The following is a 25665-nucleotide window of genomic DNA, read 5'->3' as shown; positions in this document are numbered from 1 at the left end:
GGAGAATGAACACCAACAAATAACTGAACAAGAGTGGCAGGAAATAACCGCAGAACCACAGAAGAGACAACAGCAAAGATCCAAAAATCAAGCAACTGGAAGGCCCCATGGAATGATGGCATAACAAACTTCTCGCTAAAACATCTGACAGCACTACATGAAGACCGGACCTATGCGTACAACAAGATCAAAAAAAAACCTGAGGAATGCCCAAGCTGGTTAACAACTGGTACTACCTACCTTCTCTCCAAAAATAAAGAAACTTAACCAAAACCAAAAACTACCAGCCAATCACATGCCTCCTTACAATGTATGAAATGTTAACATCAGTATTAACAGCTTGAACCTACTGTACAAGCACCTGTTAGATAATAATTTGCTACAAGTAGAACAAAAAAGGCTGCAGGAAAGGGACCTATGGCTATAAACATCAACTGCTGATAAACAAAGCCATAACGGAGGAGATCAAGACTGGAAGAAAGAACCTTACAATAACCTGGGTTGAACTGTAAGAAAGCTTTCAATTCTATCCCGTCACAGCTGGATAATAAAGTGCCTAGAAATCTACAACTTTTCACCAATCATGATAGCCTTTATCAGAACCAATATGATGAAATGGATGACAACCCCCAACTCAGCCATGACAAGAGAACCTTGACGTCCAGAACCATTAATATCAAAAGTGGAATCTTTCAGAGGGACTCTCTCTCACCTCTTCTCTTTTGCATTACATAGCACTAGGGTGTTGTACCATGTTAGCGATTATGAATGTAGTGAGAAATCAAGCAAAATGACACCTAAAAACAGGTGACAATGTGCTTGACTTCTCACTGCATTACATAGCAAAAAACAAGCCAATTAATAACTATGCTGGTAGAACAAAAATGGAAGCCAAGCATCAAGCCCTAGAACAACTGGGAAGAAAAACCTTTACATGGGCAGTATCCAGAACAAATAAATGACAAAAACGTGGACTAAGCCCAAACAAACCGTTGGCTAACAGGAGGCCTAAAGTCAAAAACTGAAGGACTCATCATTGCTGCTCAAGATCAAGACATCAAGACCAACTATTACTGAAATAAGATCTTGAAAGACAGCACCAACCCGATGAAAAGAGACAACAGACCATCTAGTCTGTGGCTGCTCAGAATTGACCAAAACGGAATACATACAAAGACATAACAAAGCAGCAGTATACCTCTATTGGGCAGTATGCAAACAGTATAACATCCAAGTCAAAGGCAAGAGCTATCAATGGTAACTTAAAATGATGAGGTGACTATATTATGGGATATGCCAAAACAAACTGATATAGACATCAACACTAACAGACCCGATGTAGTAGTGAAGGACAAGAAGGAAAGATCTTGTCTGTTCATTGACATGTGTGTCCCCACTGAAAGAAACACCTCCCTAAAAATTACAGAGAAACTCTCCAAATATAAAGATCTAGAAATTGAGAAAATGCGGGGTATGAAAACTGTAATAGAAGAGGTCCAGAAGGTTGTCCTCCTTGGCACTGATCATATACTGAGGAGGACTTTATCCATCAAGTGAACCATTACACCCTTATGGTAGCCCTGAGCTTCATGAGTGAATAGATCGGGACTTTTAGGAAAGATAATAATAATAATCCATCCATTATCCAACCTGCTATATCCTAACTACAGGATCACAGGGGTCTGCTGGAGCCAATCCCAGCCAACACAGGGCAAAAGGGAGGAAACAAACCCTGTCCATGGTGCCAGCCCACCGCAGGGCACACACACACCCACACACCAAGCACACACTAGGGACAATTTAGGATCGCCAGTCCACCTAACCTGCATTTCTTTGGACTGTGGGAGGAAACCGGAGCACCCGGAGAAAACCCACACAGACACGGGGTGAACATGCAAACTCCACGCAGGGAGGACCCGGGAAGTGAACCCGGGTCTCCTAACTGTGAGGCAACAGTGGTACCACTGCGCCACTGTGCCACCCAATAATAATAATAATAATAATAATAATAATAATAATAATAATAATAATAATAATAATAATAAAAGACTCCTAACGCATACCAAATGAACCTCTGGCTAGATCACCTGCTTTGGTCTTCAGATAAAGGAAGGCAGAACACCCAACAGCTATGACACCATGGTGGCCCCGCCTCCTATGGCTCTACCTACAGAGCACATGCAATAAAGACACATAGAAAAAGACGGTACACAATTACAACAATAACAGCAAATACATTATAATATCAAAATAATAGTTATTAAAAATATTAATAAACCACATGAACATACATAACGGCAGTGCTACAAAAGGCAACTCTAGACCTGTTGACTGAGGAATAGCGTAAAGCAGGTGTTGTGATAATTAGCATGTTGTCTTCTGAACTAAGAAATTTGGGTCTGATTGCTGCCCATTACATTTAAATTTTATCTTTAATCAAGGTGAACCCCTCACAATTTCTTTGATGGCCCTCAGGTTCCTCAGGTGAGGCCATATTTTCACTGGAGTTACTTTTTGCATTTCATTTCTGTTCTTATGCACAACAGATTTATTTTAAAACTCCTTTGACCATGTATACTAGAAGTGACTGAAGTAATGCTTCTGTGTTTAGCAGACATTCCCTTTAGGCCCCCTTATATCAGGAATTTTATGGCAGCCACTGTTGTGCATAAAGTTTGTTGGTTTTTTTTTTTTATCTACATCCTCAAGCAATCTAATTAGAAAGTGGAATTGTTAGTACATTCAAAACTCACAGCAGATATTATCAGAAAGACAGGCCTGCCAGTCATTGTGACTCTGGCAGAATGGTGCATGGCATCTTCATGTTACCAGATATTTGACGGCAGTGTCAAATTATGTTTATGTCACTTAGATTTTTTTTCCTAGTAAGCTGTGCTTTCTGTGTCTCTTGCCCCCTTTTCTCTAGCACTGCTATTTCCCAAGGCATCACTTTGGGAGAATGGCAGAAATTATGTGATATTTTTTTGCCTTTTCAGTCCTGTATTGTTACATTTCTTAAAAGAAGGAAGAAACAGAACAGACAATGACTTTTAAAAGTATTTCAAATTATAAAAAGTCACCTCATCCTTCGAGCTTTCATGCTGAGTGGATTCATACAGTCAGCAGAAATAAAGTCTTCTTGCCTATCTTGTTACTGTTCACCTCTTACATATGTGGACAGACATGAGCTGCCATTATGACATTATAACTTTGTTACATCTGCTTGCTCTTGTCTCTTACTACCATGTTTGCACTTGAAGTATATTTTTTTGTAAGAGTTTAGTTTAGGTATTGCAAAAACGCATGTATTACAAGACCTCAGCATACACTTTTTTGGATCTTCTTAACTCTTACAAAGCATCAGTAAAGTGTTTCTTCATCTCTGCAGTGCGACCGACTGACACAATGTCACTTTGGAGTGGTCTGAGGTGGCCTGACTGAGACACATTTCTTTTGATATTACATCTTTACTATAAGACCTGGGAATCCTTCATATTAATGCGTAGTTTTAGCTGCATGTCAATACTCCACACTGCATAGCGGTGGATAACATGACAACTTATAAGTGTCACGAAGACCACAAGAAGCCTTTGTTAACATCTTCTTACATAATAATAAATGAGTAATAGATGCACTTTTGCAGTACCTAAACTAAATTGTTACCTTTTTCTCTTTAAATTATAAATTATTTGAACAAATTGAAACCTGCTCAGTACAATACTGGGTCTTGGGAGGTAAAGATTATCACAGCAGCACTGGGTGCAAGCCAGGAAACAGACCAGGATATAGCACCAGTACATCAGGGCTCGTCCATGCACACGTCAGGACCTCTTTTTTTGGTATTTGCTCGGCTATCTCATTTTTTCTGACAATTTATGTTTCACTTTATGGACTTTCAAGTAGTGAAGCAACAGAAATTTTGAGGGCATAATTAGCATTAGCATTTTCAAGTAGAAGTAATATTTGTTTCTTAGGCAATAAGCTGTGGAGGACCATCTCTTAACATTAGGCCAAAGATACATGGAACAGTTCCTGGCACATCTCTTTCCTAAAGAGAAAAGCAAAACGCAAAGCCACTGACCAAAGAATATGCTCTTGAGAATATATTTTAGCCTACAGTTCACTTGTTTAATGTTCACAGGTTTCTAAAGTTGTCAAAATTTGAGATCGCCTTTATACAGTCGATTGGCTATCTAGATCTGTGAAAAGGGTGACTTCTGTTCTGTTATGTGTGTTGTATTTAGCCCATTTTTTGACAACCATTGTACGCCTAATCTTCCTGGATGAGGTCTCTCTCTCTCTCTCTCTCTCTCACTGAATCACCTTTCCCAAAATTTATTCTATTTGTTTTTCCAGTAAGTTTTTTTTTGTTGGAGCTTTTTCCTGTTTTAATAGGGAGTCAAAGGTTTGCTGCAGTCAAAAATCAGCCCAATTCTTGACACTCATTTTACACCCAACCTGCCTGGAAGGGGGTCTCTCTCTCTCTCTCTCTCTCTCCGAAATTCCTTTCCCAAGATTTCTTCCTTTTTTTCCCCCAACAACATTTTTTATTGAGTTTTTTCTTGTCTTTTTTAAGGAGTCAAGGGTGGGCAGCTGTCAAAGAACAGGGCCGTTAAAGCACAATGAGGTATTCTTTGTGTGATTTTAGGCTATACAAGAAATACATTGTTCTTGATGTTGTTGTTATCAATCATTTCAGGGGCTTCATAAGCAAAGAGCACACATTTCCAAAGAACGCACAACTCTTTACATTTGCAAGAAATAACTGAAAGAGTTATGTTTTCAGCATTTCTGCTGCTGCCACTTTTGAGATCTGAAAGAGAGAATGCATTGAAAACGTGTGTTACATTTTTAGAGATTCACCAAAATTAATAAAGTGTTCTCACTTGACTGTGCCATTGTGAGCAACCTTTAGGATTTTGTTCACCTTTTACATCCAAGTGTTGTTTTTGTTTTCCACACTTTGGTCTTTCCACATTCTGGTAGACAAGGAATATCTCACAGTTGTAACTGTCAGCCGATGACCACAGTTAACGGTACTGATCCCTGTCTCTGCAGTGTAATGGGAACACATGTGAGTACGAAGAAGAAAACACAAAGCTCTGCTTTACTAAACAAAGTGCTGAATTATATATTGGCAGGAGAAGGCAACAATAAAAAAGAGTGAGAAAGTGCATTTATTAACGATGTATTTTAGGATTTTTAGCGTTTAGTAATATTTAATAATATAAAAAATGTCTGCTTAAGCCCTTTAAGCCTCAATATCTGCGTATTGTTCTCTGTACAGAGCAGTCAAGATTTATTTTATCAGTTTTCATTGCTGCCAAACACAACTACATTTAAAAGCTCGTTAGAAATGGCCTCTGTCTGGCAGGCCCTTTGAAGTAAGTCTTGCAAAATCTTTGATATTAGCTTGTGACTTTGTGAAAATTACCACTTAGAGGAGTGCATGTTGCTACAGTAGCCCTTTTTAGTCTGGCCTGTTAAGCATCTGCATTTAGAAAGTTTATGGGTGTTTAAATAACACAGCTCTTTAGTTATAATTCTATTTACACCTCTGGAGCGAAATGCAGGGCTTCTGTTTGGTGCTACCCCAAAATCAGAATGTGACTGACATGTTGCAATTTGTTTTAGAACAGTCTTATGTGTATAAAATAATTACCCAAATAAACTGTTGTGCCTTTTCTGAAAGTGAGTCAAAATTGCACTGTTATTGTTAATGGAAAGGATTAGTGAGTTAAATCTATTATATAGTGCCTTTCATATCTATCTATCTATCTATCTATCTATCTATCTATCTATCTATCTATCTATCTATCTATCTATCTATTATATAGTGCCTTTCATATCTATCTATCTATCTATCTATCTATCTATCTATCTATCTATCTATCTATCTATCTATCTATCTATCTATCTATTATATAGTGCCTTTCATATCTATCTATCTATCTATCTATCTATCTATCTATCTATCTATCTATCTATCTATCTATCTATCTATCTATTATATAGTGCCTTTCATATCTATCTATCTATCTATCTATCTATCTATCTATCTATCTATTATATAGTGCCTTTCATATCTATCTATTTATCTATCTATCTATCTATCTATCTATCTATCTATCTATCTATCTATCTATCTATCTATTATATAGTGCCTTTCATATCTATCTATCTATCTATCTATCTATCTATCTATCTATCTATCTATCTATCTATCTATCTATCTATTCTGGCATTGTTTGTATGTTTTCATTTTTATTGGATACAAGTATGACAGAGAAGTATTATTCATTGAATTAAATTTGTAATTCTCAGAGGAATGAAGAAACAGCTGCGTTTTCATTTTGAAGTGGAAGGTCACTAGTAAGTCTCTCATATTCTGTTTGTTTAAACAGCCTAACATTACCCTTGTGTGACACATTTCAATTTCTTCTTTTTGTCTCTCCAAACATTTTCTAGTTCAAACTGGTTTGTGACCACTTGTTGCTGATCTCTTTTGGATGATTTAGGGTTGACAGCTGTGAAATGGAAGTTTTATTTTAGTAGTCCTTTTTTCATTTTCTGGCTACTTGCCTCCTTCTTCTTTAATTTGGCTTTGTGTCTTATTTTGCAGTTGCTGTTGGCATGACTTTCCTGAATTTTTCTGTGAATTTTCGAGGGCAGTGGACAGTGTCATAAAATTTGCATTTTAACTGAAAAACTGGAAAATATAAGACTATGTTGCACTAAACTTTTGGGACGGCTTAGCTATTAGCTAAACAAATGGGCTTGATGGACTGAATGGTCTCCTCTGATTTGTCGAAGTGCTCTCCTTATGTAAATGCCAAGATTGGTTTTTTTTTGAAGTTGTAATAAGTAGGAATTTTATTCAGGTCATAGCTTACATGTTTAGATTATTAAACTAAAAAATTAGTAAATGGCAAGTGAAGAATAAAAGGTTGATAGTAAAATGAATAAATCAGAATTTCTCAAGAAAGTTTGTTTTTATTTGTAAAACATCTTACCTAGCAACATTGAACCCGAACTTAATTTTACTTCAGACTGTTTTCTTTTTGAAATTTGTCTTTATGAATAAAATTTCACTTTTTAAAAATTGTAAACATTGGCAGACCTTGACTACATACAGTATGGAGTCTTAAGCTTGTTTAGTTTATTTCATGATCAGCAGACCCCCTAATCTATTCCTATAACAGAAAATGGATAGAATGACCGTATACACACCCTTCTATCTAGTGTCAAACCCAATAATCCAGTTCGTTGTCATGGAGGGCCAGAGTTTATTCTGATACTGGATGAAACCAACCGTGCATGGGACACCGATCCATTTCAGGTGTCATTCATCTACTGTCCCAGATGCTGTCCTGCTGGGCCGATTCAAAGACATCAGTTAATCTAACCTGCGAATTTTTGTGATGGCAGGAGGGGGAAGACGGGGAGCGAAGTAAGCCAGAGAAAAATCAGCAGACTACACGGTCAATGTGAGAGGGCCTCCGAGCAGAACCACTGCATGAAGCAGTTGATATGGCTGGGGCATAGAGTTAGGATGACCCCTAGCAGTGTCCATGGCATATGTACCTACAGGAGAAAACCAAGTGGATCAGCCAGGACATGCTGGAGGGACTATACCTCTGGGGGCATCTGGGAATTCCCCAGTAGAAACTGGAAAAAGTTGCTGAGGACACGGTGGACTGGTCATTCCATCTCAACCGTCACTAGGAAAAGCGGGATGGAAATGATGATGGTAATATACAATTTCCTTAGTAAAGTGATTTAGTCAGTTATGTTCATACCCTCTGTTTGGTTCGAGCGTTTTAAAGAAATCAGTGCACACCAATTTTGTTTCTTGGAAGTTATTGTAAAAGTAATTTTGATTTCAGAACTTTATATAAAGGTGACTTTTCATTGTTTTGTTTCTTTTTTTTTAGTTTCAATAATCTATTTTATGATGTTTTATATAGAGATTCTGCGGTGGGCTGGCGCCCTGCCCGGGGTTTGTTTCCTGCCTTGTGCCCTCCATTGGCTGGAATTGGCTCCAGCAGACCCACGTTCCGTGTAGTTAAGATATAATGGGTTGGATAACGGATGGATGGATATATAGAGATTTATTCCTGTTATTATTTTTTAATTTGCTAAATAATATCACCAAGTTTGTGAACTACATGAATTAAACTGCACATTTATAGTACTGTACATTAAAATATGTATTTGCATGAATGAATATACTCAAGGGGCGGTATGGTGGCGCAGTGGTAGCGCTGCTGCCTCGCAGTTAGGAGACCCGGGTTCGCTTCCCGGGTCCTCCCTGCGTGGAGTTTGCATGTTCTCCCGTGTCTGCGTGGGTTTCCTCCGGGCGCTCGGTTTCCTCCCACAATCCAAAGACATGCAGGTTAGGTGGATTGGCGATTCTGAATTGGCCCTAGTGTGTGCTTGGTGTGTGGGTGTGTTTGTGTGTGTCCTGCGGTGGGTTGGCACACTGCCCAGGATTGGTTCCTGCCTTGTGCCCTGTGCTGGCTGGGATTGGCTCCAGCAGACCCCCGTGACCCTATTCGGATTCAGCGGGTTAGAAAATGGATGGAATATACTCTAGAACAGGGGTCTCCAACTCCAGTCCTGGAGAGCTACTGTGGCTGCAAGTTTTCATTTTAACTCTTTCTTTAATTAGTGACCAGTTTTTTCTGCCATTTAACTTTTTACATTTATTTTAAGTGACTTTTCTTGAGACTCTGACCACTGAATTGATTATTTTTTCTTTAAGCGGCACCTAAACATAAATTTGATGTGAAGTGAGCCAACAGAAAACCAACTAAGTTTGGGCCTCAAAATCCAATCAATTTCACTTCATTCAGTTTCTTCAATTCTCGTTGCTAATTAAACCTGTTTTTTAATTCTATGGCCCTCATTCTGCCATGGTAGACATTTCCAAAACTGTTGACTTTCTTTTTTAAAAGTGCTGGCTGTCAAAATGTTTTGTGGACCTGAGCAGATCAAAATTATCGAGGCCTTTATCTTTCTTTATTTTCAGTTATTGTGTGATGGACGCAGGTTGTTGTTTAAGTGTTGGTGCATTTTGTGTCTTAATATTGTTCGGTTGTCAATTAAGGAAAAAAATAAATAATTAAGGGGCCTTAGTCTTAAGATGTGCATCAATTAAAATTAAGGCAAAGAGTTAATTAGCAGCAAAATCTGGTCACTAATTAAGAAAAGGGTTAGAATGAAAAGCTGCAGCCACAGTAGCTCTCTGAGACTGGAGTTGGAGACCCCTGCTCTAGAAAACCGTAAATCACTGGTCTTAAGACACTCCAGCAAACTTGCAAATGTTATGTTCTAGAAATGTCCGGAAGAAGTTACTACTGATATTCTGTAAACTCCAAATGCAGTGAGTGATTGTTAATTTAGTGCTGTTTCTTCCTTTAAAGAGTAAAAGTGGCCTGTACTTTTTGCTGGAAGGCTTTATTTCCCTGCTAGTCTAAAATTGGATTAATCTGGATAAGTAAACAGATGGAGGAATGGATGGAAAATCTAGAAGAATGGATAGATGGAGGAGTAAATAATTTAGTGTATAAAATAAGGTCACTGTGTACTGTTGCAATGAAGCAAATCACTTTAAAAGACATGCGGGGATTAGGATATCAGATGAAATTTGTTACTAGTTTTTTTTCAGTTGCATAAAGGTAACATTTTAATTGGTTTTTAACCAATTTGGGATAATTTTATATTAAAATGGTGTAATATGTAGCTTAAAAATTTACTCTTTCTGTGGATGAATACAATTTTGTCTGCTTAAGTACATTTAAAATCTTCTAAAGAATTACGAGTCTTATAATATTTCTTAATTTAAGTTTATAAGTATTATCAGTACAAATATTTTCATAAATATATTTTGGATATACTTTACAAAAATGTGTTTTCATCCCAACATAAACGTCACATTTTATTTTATTTGTATTGTATCTTTGAATTTGTGCATATCTGGTATAGTTTACATAGGCAGTGCTGCATTATACATTCTGCCTTTGGTGTATGACTTCCAGCCATGTATTTTTATGATTGGGGATGAAGGTTTTTACAAGTGTTTATAGACATTACTCAATGTGTAATATTCAAATTATATGTATGCTTAATTTGATAGCTCATAGTTATTATTTTTTTCTGTCAGGCCCTTATTTTGCCCCTTTGTAAAGTATTATATTTCTCATCTGTATAGGACTAACCTCATAGAAATGTTAAAGGACTCTTTCCTCAGCCTTCTTCACAGTAAACTAACAAGACATAAAGAGATAATAGACCTGTAAATGTGTATCTACTGTGTGGCCTTCACAAGATCATGTGTTTAAAATAAATTCTGAAGTAAGCTAATCACCTCTCCACACGGTACAATTATAAACAAAACAAAAGATCATATCACTGGAGGGTTAAAAAAGCATGACAAAAAAAAATTATATATTTTGGACAATGAAAATGAGCAAAAACATTGAATGGGGTTTTGGAAAGAGAAGAGAAAAACAAAACAAACAGGATTGCGCTTGTCTTTAGCAATACGGCTGAATGTTAGCTACGGCTCGGAGTTTAGATAAGCTGCTTCGTGTCAATGTAGTCTGCGTGATGGCAGGTTTCACGTCAGGCTTCTCTGTCAGTATTTGCAGGACCCGGGGTCCGGGGAGAGAGAGTCCGAGAGAGACAGAGAGAGAGAGAGAGGGAGAGAGAGGGGAGTATTATCACACACACTCGAAATAACCCAGAAAGCAGACGTCCCCATATTAGGTAATGAATCTCCAGCTGGAAAGCAAGTGAACAAGAAATTTATTGACAAGTCAATGTGACTGTTTGAGTCTGAAGAAAGAAACAGAACTTTTAAATCCTTGCTGTATATGCAGAGACGCACAGACACAATAAGCTCATTTACTGCAATCATTTCAGCTGCTGTATACTTGAAAAGTATATCCTTTAAATGAGAAAAAAAAAAAACAATGTGAGGAGTCGTACTCACAGAACAAACACACCTACTGAATATATTATTCCCAGTTTAGGATACTGCAAACAAATGCTCATACATCTTTAACATAAGGAACAATGGGACATACTGTATACCATGATGGCTTTAAAAAGTTCCTGAAAATGAAATCAGTTTAGGAGACTTAATGCCTTTTAAGCTTTGAAACTGTTGGGGACTGTCAGTACAGTATGTGTTAACACCTCTGTCACAATTTATCAAAGAGACATTTAATTTTATTATCTAGAGGTCAGTGAAGTTCAATCCTACTAAATTTAATATCAGTTCTTTTCAAAAAGCTCATCTTTGCAAGTATAGCGCTCTCTCATGTGTACTTTAAAATATATTAATGCTTTATCCCCAGGACATTCCTTGTGAATAGTGGATGCGTTTCTCTTTAAATGTACTAAACTCTCAGTTGAAAAGTACGCATTTAGTTTCATAGGGTTAATTTCCCTTCAGAGCAGAAGCAGTGTGGAGAGGAGAAGCAGGTGTCTAGTTTTATATTTTGAGGATATTCCCAGTTTGATCTTTATGTTGCTGTTACACAATGTAGACACCAGTCATTTCTGACATATTTTAAGTTGTCGTGTTTTCCTCCACTTTTGGCACTACCAGGGCAGTTTTTCCCCTGCAAATGAAAATCTTTATTTTAGACTGAGATTATTATGTAATAAAGTGCAGGGTCGTCTACATTACAAGATTACACACTCTTCATAATTATAGAGTTAGATTTTAAGTATTAATAAGGTTAGGGTTAGGGACTTCTTTATTTGTATGCAAAAATACCAGTGTACAGTATATTAGACCAGGCAGTGGACTTTCAAACAAGAAGGGGAGCGTGGAGATTAATAATTGTGACGTTTAAAACACCAACGTTTTGCAAATTTTCTTTAGCCACTAACCATGTTGATTCGGTAGATGGCCACTTTTTTGACTTGGAATTTACATAATCAGAGAAGCTATTTTTATGGCATTGCATTAAGGTGACATTTTACCCCTAAGTGAAAAGAAATGTAATGGCTTTATCAGGAATGCCACAGACTTAAAGAGTCCTGTGATATAACATCTGTCTTTCAGACCACTGATACGTCTGCAATAAAGCTAAAACGATTTCAGCACTCTGAAAGTGGAAAAAGTTTTGGCAGTTTTAGTGAGGTTTCTGTTTGAAATTCCAGCTTAGAAATGTTAACTGTTATACATTTCTGCTTTTGTTTCATGCGGTCATTGTCATTGGTAATGTTGCCTTTTTTTTCCTTAGATAGGCACAGGATCCAGCGATTACAAAAGGACACCAAAGTATTTTATTTGGTAGGGATTCTGTAAAAGGGAGATCTAGAATGATGTCAACTGGTCAACTTTAAAATCGACATGAATTTTTATTTATCCATTACTGTACTTAAATAAATATAGAAAACTCGTCCTATTGTATACCAGCAGCAGTAGCTGGCATTGCATTAACAAATAAAGTATTTCATTTAGTCATGAGGTGAGATGTAAATTTTTAAAAAATCAGTCGTTGTTATTAAGAGCAGGCTTCTTTATCAAAACGAATGAGTACAACATTATTTGAAAGTTATTTCAATGGTTTGTTCAAACATCAAGTATAAACATTATCCTTTATTTCTCGCATGTAATTATCCATTGGAGAAGTACTCTATGTGTTCCTCCGGTTTATATCTACTGTAATTAAAGGGTGGTCCTGAATTTAACTTGGAATTGTATCTTTAATTTTATTTTCCAGCTGCTTTTCCATTTGTCATTATTGTTTCAATATCAATATGACAAGAGTTTGTTGTTTTTATTATTAAGCTTGTCAAAATAGTGGAGCATGTGTATTTTGGAGACATTTAATATCTGCTCAAAACGTCTGTAAGAAAGTGAGCAGCTCTTTTATGTTTCTAGCGTAAGTGCAGCTGATTTCAATCTGTTAAAACCGTGACAGTTTACATTGGTGCTCTTTGCTGATTTTGCTCTTTAATCGACATAATAAATCCACATTGATTTTCATATAAAAAGAAGTAATTATGTGAAGGTAACCTAATATGAGATTAATTATTATTCTGCCTTTAAATATATTCTTATTTGGTATATATGCTTATGCTTGTTTGTTTTATGATAAAAATGTACTGTTTTTGAAATAAGGACTAATAGGTAAATCTCCATCCATGCATCCCTTGTCTAATTCTTCTAAATCGATCTACAGAGACGTGAGAGATCCAGTGTATCTATCAATAAATCATTATATTACATATCATACTGCGAATCCAAATTATCCAGGTTGACTATCCTAAGGTTCTGTCTTGTTTAAGAGGTGCCTTCATTTCATAATCATCATGGCTCTTAATGCTTTCTTAACTGATATGGAAGAAGCAAAATTTGCATACTTTTTTATACATGGCTACATGTTGTTTTATTTTTTTGCAGAAAAAATGCTAAATATGTTATGTATTATTTGTCACCTGAACTTAAGTTTATCTAATTTTAGAACTTGGTGAAGATTGGATGATTGTTAGTTACATCCTGAAAGAGCTCATCCTGGCAGCATTGAGCACAAAGCAGGAAAAAGCCCGAAATGGAGAATCTAGGTAATTATGTCAAGATATAAACAAACTGTAACCATACAATGTCATATATTCAATATCTGTCATTATTAATTATAGCAAATATAGCTTAGGTGCTTTTAAAAACATATTACATCTGGTAGTTGTACTGATATTTATCTTCAGCTAGACAGATGTGAACTCATCCTGTCTAACTAAACAACCTTTGAAAAGCATTACGGTATATCTTCTTATCACTAATGATTCTCCATTGAACTTTGGCTATCTTTGGTTATGCCATTTTGCTCCTAGTTCACATTGCATTGCCCACAGTTTTTATTTTCTGAACCTAGGAGTACAATTTTAATTTGAAATCTTTAGCAGTCTTTGAATTATCACAGCTACAGAAACACAAAGTGTTGTTAATTTACTGTATAAGACACAAGTGGAACTTTGATTATTTGGGTTATTTACTCCAATGTTACATTTTTTTGTTTCTTGTCTTCTGCATCATTCCTTTTCCCAAAACTTGAAGCTTCCTTTGCCATGATTTATAGGTTCAAACATTTGCTCACATACTCATGGAAGCCTGAGCATTATTTGCTATTATTTATTCATTTTGCCTTTGCATATAGCAAACATTTGTACATACTATACTATTCAATATATACAGTATACTAGAAAGAAAGCTAATTAATTACACATGTAATTACACATTCCTTAAAAACAGAATTAAGTTTCCATCAAACCTGGCATAATCATTTTTACTGTCCTTCTATTTAAAGGAAAGGAAAAGAAGCACACACCTTAAAGCCCTTATAAGTAATAGGATCCCTCACTAACAAATTCTGCTTGTTTACCCCAAAATCAATATATTCTTCCTGTCTTCTTCAGATATGGTATTTTCTTGGCCTACTTGCTACAACCAGTGATTGACTTTTTGGAAAGTAGCTTCCCAACCCTGTAGGAATGGCCTCTTATATGTCCTAGGTCTGGGTTACCTTAAATGGAGTCATTGGAACATAAGAACATAAGACATTTGACTAATGAGAGGAGACCATTCAGCCCATCAATCCTGTTTCTTTAGTTAATAGCTAAGATGGCCCAATATCTCGCCCAGGTTCTTCTTAAAGGTGGTCCAGGTTTGTCAGTCTCTGTAGTTTGCCCCACACTTCTACGACTCTTTGTGTAAGGAAGTGCTTCCTAGCTTCAGTCCTAAATGCACTTCCTGTTAATTTGCATGGCTGTCCTCGAGTACGGGATTCATTCTCAATCTGAAAAGAAGGTTGCTGGATCTACTCTTTCAATGTCTTTGAGGATTTAAAATGCCTAGATTTAGGTCCCCATGCAGTCTCCTCTGTTTGAGACTAAATTTCAGATCTTTTAAAGATGATACACATGAGACTTCAAGAGAGGTAGGCCGAAGCTACCCCAGTGCAGAATGCAGAACTGATTCAGTCTATAGCTGGCTCTCACTATGTACATGCATTGCGACCTTCTGGTCATTTTACTTACACTAGGGCTGATCAGTAATATACAATAAATAACAAATATATAATGTTCTTAGTAATCTGTTAACTTCCAAAATATTTGTTTTAGGTTTTGGTCCTACTGCTTGGACAATTCATATTTTGGAGAACTGCACTACTTACAGTAATAAACTGCATCAGTAACATATTTAAAAAATATCAAGAATATAATTTCAGACTATTTCGGCATCTGATTTATAGACTTATGTCTTAATTAAGGGCTAAGTTTGGTTGAAATCGAAGTTGATATTTGAACATACTGTATCATTAAAGCTAGTAGCCTATGGAAGACCGTGCTGGATGCCTTGCATCTGTTGCAGTCATTAGACAAGTCATGAACTGTGTGTTGATTTTAAATATGGAGATTTTACGGAGTTTTATTTATTGTGGAAGACTTGCAGGCCTTGGGCCATTCAAATTTATGGGATTATTAGGGGACTTTGTCCCCTGCTAGCTTCACTCGCCAACCCTTATGCGTGCCCTACGCGCTAGTCATTTCCAATATCTGCCAGTTGTGACGAATCGTGCTGTGTTTTTGGATGAACATGAATATCAACTCTGCCTTTGATATCTCCGTCTTTAAAACTATTATCGCTGACAATTCGTCACATGTTGGTTTATTATACATACGAGCGTGATCTTTCGGATTCATATAGAAATACAAGAAAACTTCTTTGTCTGTGTTTTTCAGATAAATTTCAAGTAAAGTGTGAAACCTTTGAACGTATGGATTTGTATCCATTATTGGCTGTAGAATTTCTAATACTTCAAATTGTTTAACTGTTTCGATTCTATGTTGCATCGCTTCTCCATGAGCATAAATGTAAACCTGACCGAATTGTGGCTTCTTTGAAATTAAACTTGTAGTAGGGTTAATTTTTGCGGGACCATAGATTTTCATAGCTTATTATCTTTGTTTTGAGCATTGATTGATGCGAGCGAAAACAGATTATTGTAGATTCAGATATTTTGCCTGTAGTGTTTGTGGATTTCACTTTCACCAAATAACAAATCTTTTATTTCTCACCTCTTCATTGGGAAGAAACACTACTTTTTCCTGATGGCAACACAAATTAGACAATCTACAGGACTTAAACTTTAAAGACGAACAATATCTTCATACTTCTGTCATATAACCTATGTCCATATATATTCAATCTCTTTTTGCTGTTCCGTTATTTCACCGAGTAATAATTTCCGTAATTAGTTTGTGCTATAGAGATCTTTACTATCAGTTTTTTGAGACTTTCGAATTTTAATGCTTTTATAATCTGTAACCTGCTCTGCATGCGTATTGTGCCAACGTTTTTGACCCTCTTTACGACGTTCTACTTTGTCTTCTACTCTTTGTCTTTTCTTCTTCTACTGTTTGTCGTGTATTTTTGACCCCGCTTGGACCTGTTAGGTTTTCATCTCTTGGCACAAAGTTTCGTCTCGTGGGATTTGAAATTATCTCTCTGAAAATATCTTGTCTCATCTTTCTGAAAAAGTCTCGTCTTGTCCCAAGATTTTTTTATATAATAGAGAGACAGGTTAAAATTTTCATACCATACGTTTGTACTGTATGTAGAATTAAGCAATCGTTTTGCATTTCATGGTTTTAATGATAAAGAAATAAGATAATTTGAGATTTTATGCAAGTAGCATCCTATTGAAAATGGATTATGGAAGCTAAAGCAAACCTATTGATTGTGTGTCATTCTGTTTGCTACAGTTTTGTTGATTTTTGGTGGCTTTAATTCTTTAGTGTTAGACAAACTATATATAAATTAATACAAGTGTAATGTTGTGTAAACAATACAAATCTGATTTATACAGTTAATACATAAGAATGTTTTAACCTTTCTGAGTTCATATATTAAAAAAAAAATCATTTGCTGAAAATTGCTCTAGTATATTTCTTCCTTTAGTGTTTCCATCACTGTCATTTTGCCATATGGAGGTGCTGATTATATCATGAAAAGAGGATTTGACTGTTCAGGTGACAAAGCAAGAGAAAGATACACTGTAAGGTATGAGACGCAAATTCCCGAGAATATCATTACCGGACGTTTTTATTTGCTTTCTAGTAATCCCATCAGTTGGGTTAATATCTAAACATTTGCTTTCATTTTAGAAGAAACCTTATGCTTATTTTGCTTTAAGGATTTTGTGCATGTGTGTGTGTGTGTGTGTGTTCTTTCTTCAGAAGTTCAGTTTTCCAGGCAAAGTTCCCTGGTGGAAATAAGTATCGCCCTCCCAGCAACAGTTGGTTTCTTTTCGTCTTGGCTGCCATCCATGGCTTGTTTGATGTGGTTTCCAGAAGGCCTGAGCAGAGTCCCTTGCTGCTCTTTCTGTCATCAGTAGACCTGCTGTCTCTTTAGCCTCCATTGACTCCTTTTAACCTTTTTCTACCTTTTACGTGGTTAAACAGCTGTTTGCATATTTAATTATTAGATGTTTATTTCATTCTGTACCAGCTTTGGCTCTTTTTCCTGCATTCAGATATAGTGAGAGTGACTGCATAATGAGGCTAGACAGTTAAATCATACAGCAAATGAGGACTGAGTGTAGAAGAAAGCCGCAGAGTTAAACAGACACTTCATACTAATAGATAATTTTCATTCATTACAGACTTCTAATAGAAATCTTTGTCCAAGGAATATTATAACTTACTGCCACAATAAAGATACCAACTATGCAAAAATATTATAAGCATTTTAGAATGTAACACAACATTTTTAAATGTCATTAATCCAAGTTGTGGTTCCAGGGAATCCTGGCAGTTAGGTAGGAACTGGCCATGGGAAGGACAGTAGTTCATGGAGAGCACACTCGTACACACACACACACACACACACTGGGACAAGTCAGAATTTAAAGTCAACCTACCACATGTCTTTGAGGATGTAGGAGGAAATCAAAAGTATCCAGAGCAATACAGAGAAAAATGTTAACTCCACACATGTTGGATGTACGTGGCAGCTGTGCTAACCTCTGAGCCAACATGCAACACATTTTAGAAAGGTGTTTCAGTACTCTCAATATGTTGTCCTATTATTTTGAATTAATCATTGGGATTTGTAAAATGTTTAGTTTTCCACTTGCAGTTAGACAGACATCCACTAGATACGGCCATTTTCGACTTACTCTATGTGATATTTCAAAAGCTCTAAATGATGTTAAGAGTTTATTTGAATGCTTACAAAATTTTAAAAAAGCAAATTTGTATTGCCCTTAAGCATGGGAGGATGAGTGAACACGCATAAGGAGTACACCAGGTGACCTGATTTATATTTTCTTTTAAATAAATTGGAGTTATAAATTTTAATATACAATTATTTGTCATGGCACCAGAAAGCAACCAAATGAGAGCACTACTTGGCAATACTGCTCTTATTAACAATGCTACTACATTTGCTTATATTTATTAGTAATATTATCATTAAACATTACTTTTTAATTTTTATAGAAATAAAAATAAGTTGCAGTGTTTAGCCAACTTTACAATATTAACTTGTTTTGTTAGTTTGTAAAATAGCGATACTCTTCACTTCTACCCACATTTATTAATGTACTTAAATTTAGTTGCCCTTAATCACTTTCCAGCTGTGTCCCATTGTTTTTGCTGAGAAATCCAATTTAGTATCTAAAAGCTGGCGTCTAATCTACTAACTCCCTTCATAGTTTTAAGCATTTCTGTTATTCGGTTACCTATTCTTGATTTGCTTCTGCTACAAGGACTCGGTTCCTTCATTCCGTCCTCAGAGCTTCCCATAACTGTTTGCATTTTTCCAGATGGGGTCCTGCAAATCCATTGTGCAGGGTGAGAGAAAACCCCCATGTTTAATTGCAATGAACACGGCCCACGTTTTTACCCGACATTCTGTTCTTGTTCTTAATCACTCCTGAACGCTGTCTAGTTGGAGACAGTGAGGAATCTACAAGAACTTGAGACCTAGACATCTAGTGGATTCAAAGTCCTTCTGCTAAGGTGCTCTTTGTTATGCCTTTTTGTTTTGTCATTGTTAAGTACTTTGTGTGTATCACTTGAAAAGTGCAGTATAAATAAATGAATGAAAATAAAAGAAGTGAAAATAAAAACATTATCACTAAATCTATTTTCACTGATTTATAATACATCAATGATATTAACATATCATTTTTTATTATTATTCTGTATTTAGCTTTTGCTTTTGCCCAAGTTGAATTACAAGACAAGGATACTTCACCCCATCCATCCATCCATCCATCCATCCATTTATTTTCTACCACTTTTCCAAGTTAAGGTCATGAAGTCAGCAGTCTAAGCAAAGATGCCCAGGCATCCATTTTCCTCTTTCGCCTTTTTCAACTCTTCCGAAGTCATACCGAAGCATTCCAGGCCAATTGAGAGATATAGTCTCTCCAGCATGTCCTAGGTCTGCCTCGAGGTCTCCTCCAGGTTATACAGGCCTGAAACACCTCGCCAGGGAGGCATTCAAGAGGCATCCTGACGAGATGCTCAAACCCTCTCTACTGGCTCTTTTCAATATAGAGGAGCAGCAGTTCTACTCTGAGATCTTTTTGAATGCCTGCACTTCTGATCCTGTCTCTAAAGCTGATCCCAGACACCCTGTGAAGGAAACTCATTTCTGCTGCTTGCACCTGCGTTCTTGTTCTTTCAGCCACTTACCACAGTTCGTGAAGGTAGAAAGGTAGATCGACCACTAAATTAAGAGCTTCATCTTTGCCTCAGCTCCCTCTTCACCACAGCTGATCAGTACTACATACACATGACTGCAGACACTGCTCATATCTGACTGTCAATCTCCATTTCCTTGTCCCCTGACTCTTGAACAAGATCGTGGCATACTTAAATGAATTCTCTTGAGGCAGCATGCTATGCTCAACTTGGAGAAGGCACTCCACCTTTCTCTGGCTGAGAACCATGTCGCTGGATTTGGAGATGCTGATCCTCATTATGGCTGCTTCACACTCAGCTGGAAGTCATCCCAGTGCAAGGTGACACCCTGATGAAGAACTACATCATTCTCAAAAAGATGACTTTGAGGACACAAAACTCAACACCTTTCCCTCCTTGGCAGCAGCTAGAAATTTTGTCCGTAAAAATTGGGAACAGAAATGGTGATTGATAGATAGATAGATAGATAGATAGATAGATAGATAGATAGATAGATAGATAGATAGATAGATAGATACTTTATTAATCCCAAGGGGAAATTCACATAATCCAGCAGCAGTATACTGATACAAAAATGCATGTAAAAGCAGACAATAACTTTGAATAATGTTAGCCTTTACTCCCCCGGGTGGAACTGAAGAGTCGCATAGTGTGTTGGAGGACCGATCTCCTCAGTCTGTCAGTGGAGCAGGATGGTGACAAAAGTCTGTCACTGAAGCTGCTTCTCTGTCTGAAGATGATCCTGTTCAGTGGATGCAGTGGATTCTTCATGATTGACAGGAGTTTGCTTAATGCCCGTCGCTGTGCCACAGATGTTAAACTGTCCAACTTTACTCCTACAACAGAGCCTGCCTTCTTAACAAGTTTGTCCAGGCGTGAGGCGTCGTTCATCTTTATGCTGCCACCCCAGCACACCACCGCGTAGAAGAGGGCACTCGCCGAAACCATCTGGTAGAACATCTGCAGCATCGAACTGCAGCTGTTGAAGGACGCCAACCTTCTAAGAAAGTATAGTCGGCTCTGACCTTTCTTACACAGAGCATCAGTATTGGGAGTCCATTCCAATTTATCATCCAGCTGCACTCCCAGATATTTATAGGTCTGCACCCTCTGCACACAGTCACCTCTGTGATCACGGGGTCCATGAGGGGCCTGGGCCTCCTAAAATCCACCACCAGCTCCTTGGTCTTGCTGGTGTTAAGGTGTAAGTGGTTTGAGTCGCACCATTTAACAATTTAACCATTTAACAAAGTCTTTGATTAGCTTCCTGTACTCCTCCTCCTGCCCACTCCTGATGCAGCCCACAATAGCAGTGTAATCAGTGATAGAGGGCATCTCTGACGGATTTCCACACCCAGCAGGAAAAAGACTGACTTTCTGCTGGTAATGTGAACCAAGCATTCACTATGATTATGCAGGGGCTGAAAAGGCCACAACAACTGGCTCAGTACCCAGTATTCCCAAACCACCCTCCAACTTTAGACCAGTCTGCAAAGCACAGGTAGACTTTTTGGCCATAATCCCATGAACCCTCCAGAATCCTTGTGAGGGTAAAATGCTGGTCCAGTGTTCTACAACTGGGATGAAATCTGCACTGTTCCTTCTGAATCTGAGGCTCTGGCAACAGCCAAATCATCCTTTTGAGATCCCTGGTATATAGTAGGCCTTTACAGGGAGACTGAAGAGTGTGATACACTTAAAGTTGGGACACACCCTCTGGGCCCCTTTCTTATAGATGTTGACCACCACCCCAGTTTGCCAATCCAGTGGCACTGTCCCTAACCTCCATGCAATATTAAAAAGGTGTGTCAACCAATACAGTGTTATATAATACTAGTCAACAGCAGAAAGCTGTTATCTCAGAGAGAGTTGCCAATAAGTTGACAGAGAACTGTGCTTAAAGTTATCAAAACTGGAACCCGACACTAACAAATAATGACCTTATAAAACATAAAGACACTCAGCCTTCACTACTGACTTGGAGTTTTGTTCCTTTTTTTTCACCTGAAGTCATATGTAATGAGTTATTTTTCTACTTCTTTTGATCTGGATTTATATGTAACTGCATAATTTTTGAAAATTAAAAATATGGAAATTTAGGCTTTCTAATTTTTATTCCTTATCAAACCATGCTACTGCCCTTGCTTTAAAAAATAATTAATTTAAAAAGCATTTGATGTACACAAGAAAACTAAAGATATGCACAATTACAAAAATACTCTTTCTTATCGCTTGTTAAAATCCTGAAATGCAATACTAGGGGGGACAGTGGGAGTTAAGAAATCTCACTTTTAGTAGTACCATATAAGAATTCAGTAGTTAATAATTTAAGACCGTAAAAAAGAAGTAAGACTTTAAAATATTTCAATTTGTAGAGGTGTTATGGCAAGACAAAAGGTGGAAATAACAGCCTAGCGAAATCATATGATATTTAATTTACACACGTGTGTCAAGAATCTGATGTACTTAAGCATTTAATATGATATCATTCAAAATTATACAATATGACTACAGTTAGCTATAAGCAAAGTCCAAGCTCTTCTTATTCCTGAGGGCCCTGATTAGATGGTACAGCATTTTGGAGCGCCTTGACTTAAAGTTGGCTGAGAAAGATGAAATTTATGATGATTCCTTTTGATTTAAAACTCTTCCAGATAGTGCAAAGGACAAAACTTTCAATAGTTGTAAACTTGGTGCTTGAAAGTTTGTGAACCCTTTAAAATTTTCCATATTTCTGCATAAATATGACCTAAAACATCATCAGATTTTCACTCAAGTCCTCAAAGTAGATAAAGAGAAACCAGTTAAACAAATGAGACAAAAATATTATACTTGGTCAGTAATTTATTAAGGAAAATGATCGAATATTACATATTTGTGAGTGGCAAAAGTATGTGAACCTTTGCTTTCAGTATCTGGTGTGTCCCCCCTTTGCAGCAATAACTGCAACTAAACTTTTCCGGTAATTTCTGATCATTCCTGCACACCGACTTGGAGGAATTTTAGCCCATTCCTCCGTACAGGACAGCATCAACTCTGAGATGTTGGTGGGTTTCCTCACATGAACTTCTCTCTTCAGGTCCTTCCATGACATTTCGATTGGATTAAGATCAGGACTTTGACTTGGCCATTCCAAAACATTAACTTTATTCTTCTTTAACTATTCTTTGGTAGAACGACTTGTGTGCTTAGGGTCGTTGTCTTGCTGCATGACCCAGCTTCTCTTGAGATTCAGTTCATGGACAGATGTCTCTGATATAATTCAGAATTCATTGTTCCATCAATGAAGGCAAGCCATCCTGGCCCAGATGCAGCAAATCAGACCCAAACCATGATTCTACCTGCACCATGTTTCACAGATGGGATAAGGTTCTTATGCTGGAATGCAGTGTTTTCCTTTCTCCAAACATAACGCTTCTCATTTAAACCAGAAAATTCTATTTTGGTCTCATCCATTAACAAAACATTCTTTCAATAGCTTTCTGATTTGTCCACGTGATCTTTAGCAAACTGCAGACGAGCAGCAATGTTTTTTTGGAGACCAGTGGCTTTCTCTTTGCAACCCTGCCATGCACACCATTGTTGTTCAGTGTTCTCCTGATGGTGGGCTCATGAACATGAACATTAGCCAATGTGAGAGAGGCCTTCAGTTGCTTAGAAGTTACCCTGGGGTCCTTTGTGACCTCGCTGACTATTACACGCCTTGCTCTTGGAGTGATCTTTGTTGATCGACCACTCCTGGGGAGGGTAACAATGGTCTTGAATTTCCTCCATTTGTACACAATCTGTCTGACTGTGGATTGGTGGAGTCCAAATTCTTCAGAGATGGTTTTGTAACCTTTTCCAGCCTGTTGAGCATCAACAACTCTTTTTCTAAGGTCCTCAAAAATCTCCTTTGTTTCGTACCATGATACACTTCCACAAACATGTGTTGTGAAGAGCAGACTTTGATAGATCCCTGTTCTTTAAATAACACAGGGTGTCCACTCACACCTGATTGCCATCCCATTGATTGAAAACACCGGACTCGAATGTCACCTTCAAACTAACTGCTAATCCTAGAGGTTCACATACTTTTGCCACTCACAAATATTTAATATTCGATAATTTTCCTTAATAAATAAATGACCAAGTATAATATTTTTGTCTCATTTGTTTAACTGGTTTCTCTTTATCTACTTTTAGGACTTGAGTGAAAATCTGATGATGTTTTAGGTCATATTTATGCAGAAATATAGAAAATTCTAAAGGGTTCACAAACTTTCAAGCACAACTGTATGTCAGACTACAGTCCATGAATGTACAACTTGACTACTTGTGTCCATGAAGCAAATAAAATCTAAAGCATTAACTATCGCTGCTTAATGGCAAATAAATAACTTTAGACTGAAAAATAATTGAAGAATAAGGCGTCATTTAGTGAGGTCTGACAATTCTTACACATTACCTTCACATGGGATGCCTGTGTCACGTATCAAGGCACAAGTCTTCATGGTGTGAGCAACTAACACGTGGAACAGAAGTCACATTCACAGGTGACTGCTGGACATTGCTGAACTGCTGCAGTTAAACATGATGTAGATGGCAGTTACAAATTTTAACTGTTTGACAGCCTTAATACACAAAATCACCAATGTTACCCTTGAAAATATATATGAATATACAGTGTATACAGGATGAGTCAAAATTATGTTAACACTAATGGTACTGCTATGTATATACTTATATACAATTTTGTGGACAATTTATGTGCCACATATGGTTGAAACTTATGGCGGACAGGTTGAGACATTCCTGTAAATCATCTTGCACATCTGAAGTATGTTTTGTGAAAAAATTGTTTCCTCCATTCAAATGATAACATAATTTTGACTCACCCTGTATAAATTTAATTTATATATATATGTTACATAGTTTACTGTCAAATAATGCAAAGAGTATGTGACACGTGTTTCTCCCTTATTTGTAATCTTTGCATTATTTGACAGTAAACTTTGTAACATTCTGTAATTACTCCAATCTCCAGGATGTCAAATAAACGAACCACATGCCTTGGCGCAGCGTAAAGGGACTTCATTGCTGATGTCCGAGGTTCGCTCCCTGTGAGGGGTGCAGTTAAGTGTGTACGCCTGATGAGCCCAAATAAGGGTGAAACACGTGTCGCGTACTCTTTGCATTATTTGACAGTAAACTATGTAACATTCTGTGATCTGCTTCTCACAACTGAGAGGGCACCCGTGGCGGATGTTTGCAGACTGGCAGACCAACCACATGCGTTACCTGGTAGGTAACCACCCATACAATCAGATTGAGACTCAGAGTATGGAATCTGAATATATATATATATATATATATATATATATATATATATATATATATATATATATATATATATATATATATTATATACAGTAACAAAAAGACAGTAAGAGATTAAAGATCTTTATGGCACCTTCAAGGCTAACCCCGTATAGTCAAAGAAAACGTGGGTAAAAATTTTAAAAAGAAAAGAAACTTTGTAACAAGGCGAGTCTCCAAAGCAAACTAAGATGGCGTTGCTGCTGGGAAAAAATAATCTTTAGTGGAAGAGGCGGGTCCAGGCCAGTGGAAACTGGAAGTGACATCAGAGGTGTCATGCTTGCCAAGAGAACAGTCATTAGTCAACAGCGCCCTCTGGCTTTCTGGGGGAAGATTATAATTATTTGAGCCCTTAAACTGTCCCCTATGTGCACGCGTGTGACCATATATATATATATATATATTTAATTTTATATATATATATATATATATATATATTTACACACACATATATATTTATAATTTTATATATATATATATATATATATATATATATATATATATACACACACTGAATGTATATATAAAACACATATTTAGGTTCAAGCTGTGTGCTGTTTTATGAACAGTAAG

General features: G+C 37.0%; 1 protein-coding gene across 3 annotated transcripts in view; it reads left to right on the top strand.

The window, feature by feature from the left end:
- casz1 (castor zinc finger 1) overlaps positions 1-25665 on the top strand; it is a 600579-nt gene that overhangs the window by 324524 nt on the left and 250390 nt on the right. For all 3 annotated transcript variants that reach the window (XM_039755610.1, XM_039755612.1, XM_039755611.1), the window contains one exon: positions 13488-13587. In XM_039755610.1, the coding sequence (XP_039611544.1) occupies positions 13575-13587 (13 nt within the window). In that variant the 5' untranslated portion in view covers positions 13488-13574. The remainder of the gene's footprint in view (positions 1-13487; positions 13588-25665) is intronic.

Source organism: Polypterus senegalus, chromosome 6 (assembly GCF_016835505.1).
Source record: "Polypterus senegalus isolate Bchr_013 chromosome 6, ASM1683550v1, whole genome shotgun sequence".
NCBI classification, from domain to species: Eukaryota; Metazoa; Chordata; class Cladistia; order Polypteriformes; family Polypteridae; genus Polypterus; species Polypterus senegalus.
Note: the sequence above shows the minus strand (reverse complement) of the source record. Positions and strands in the feature narration are given on the sequence as shown.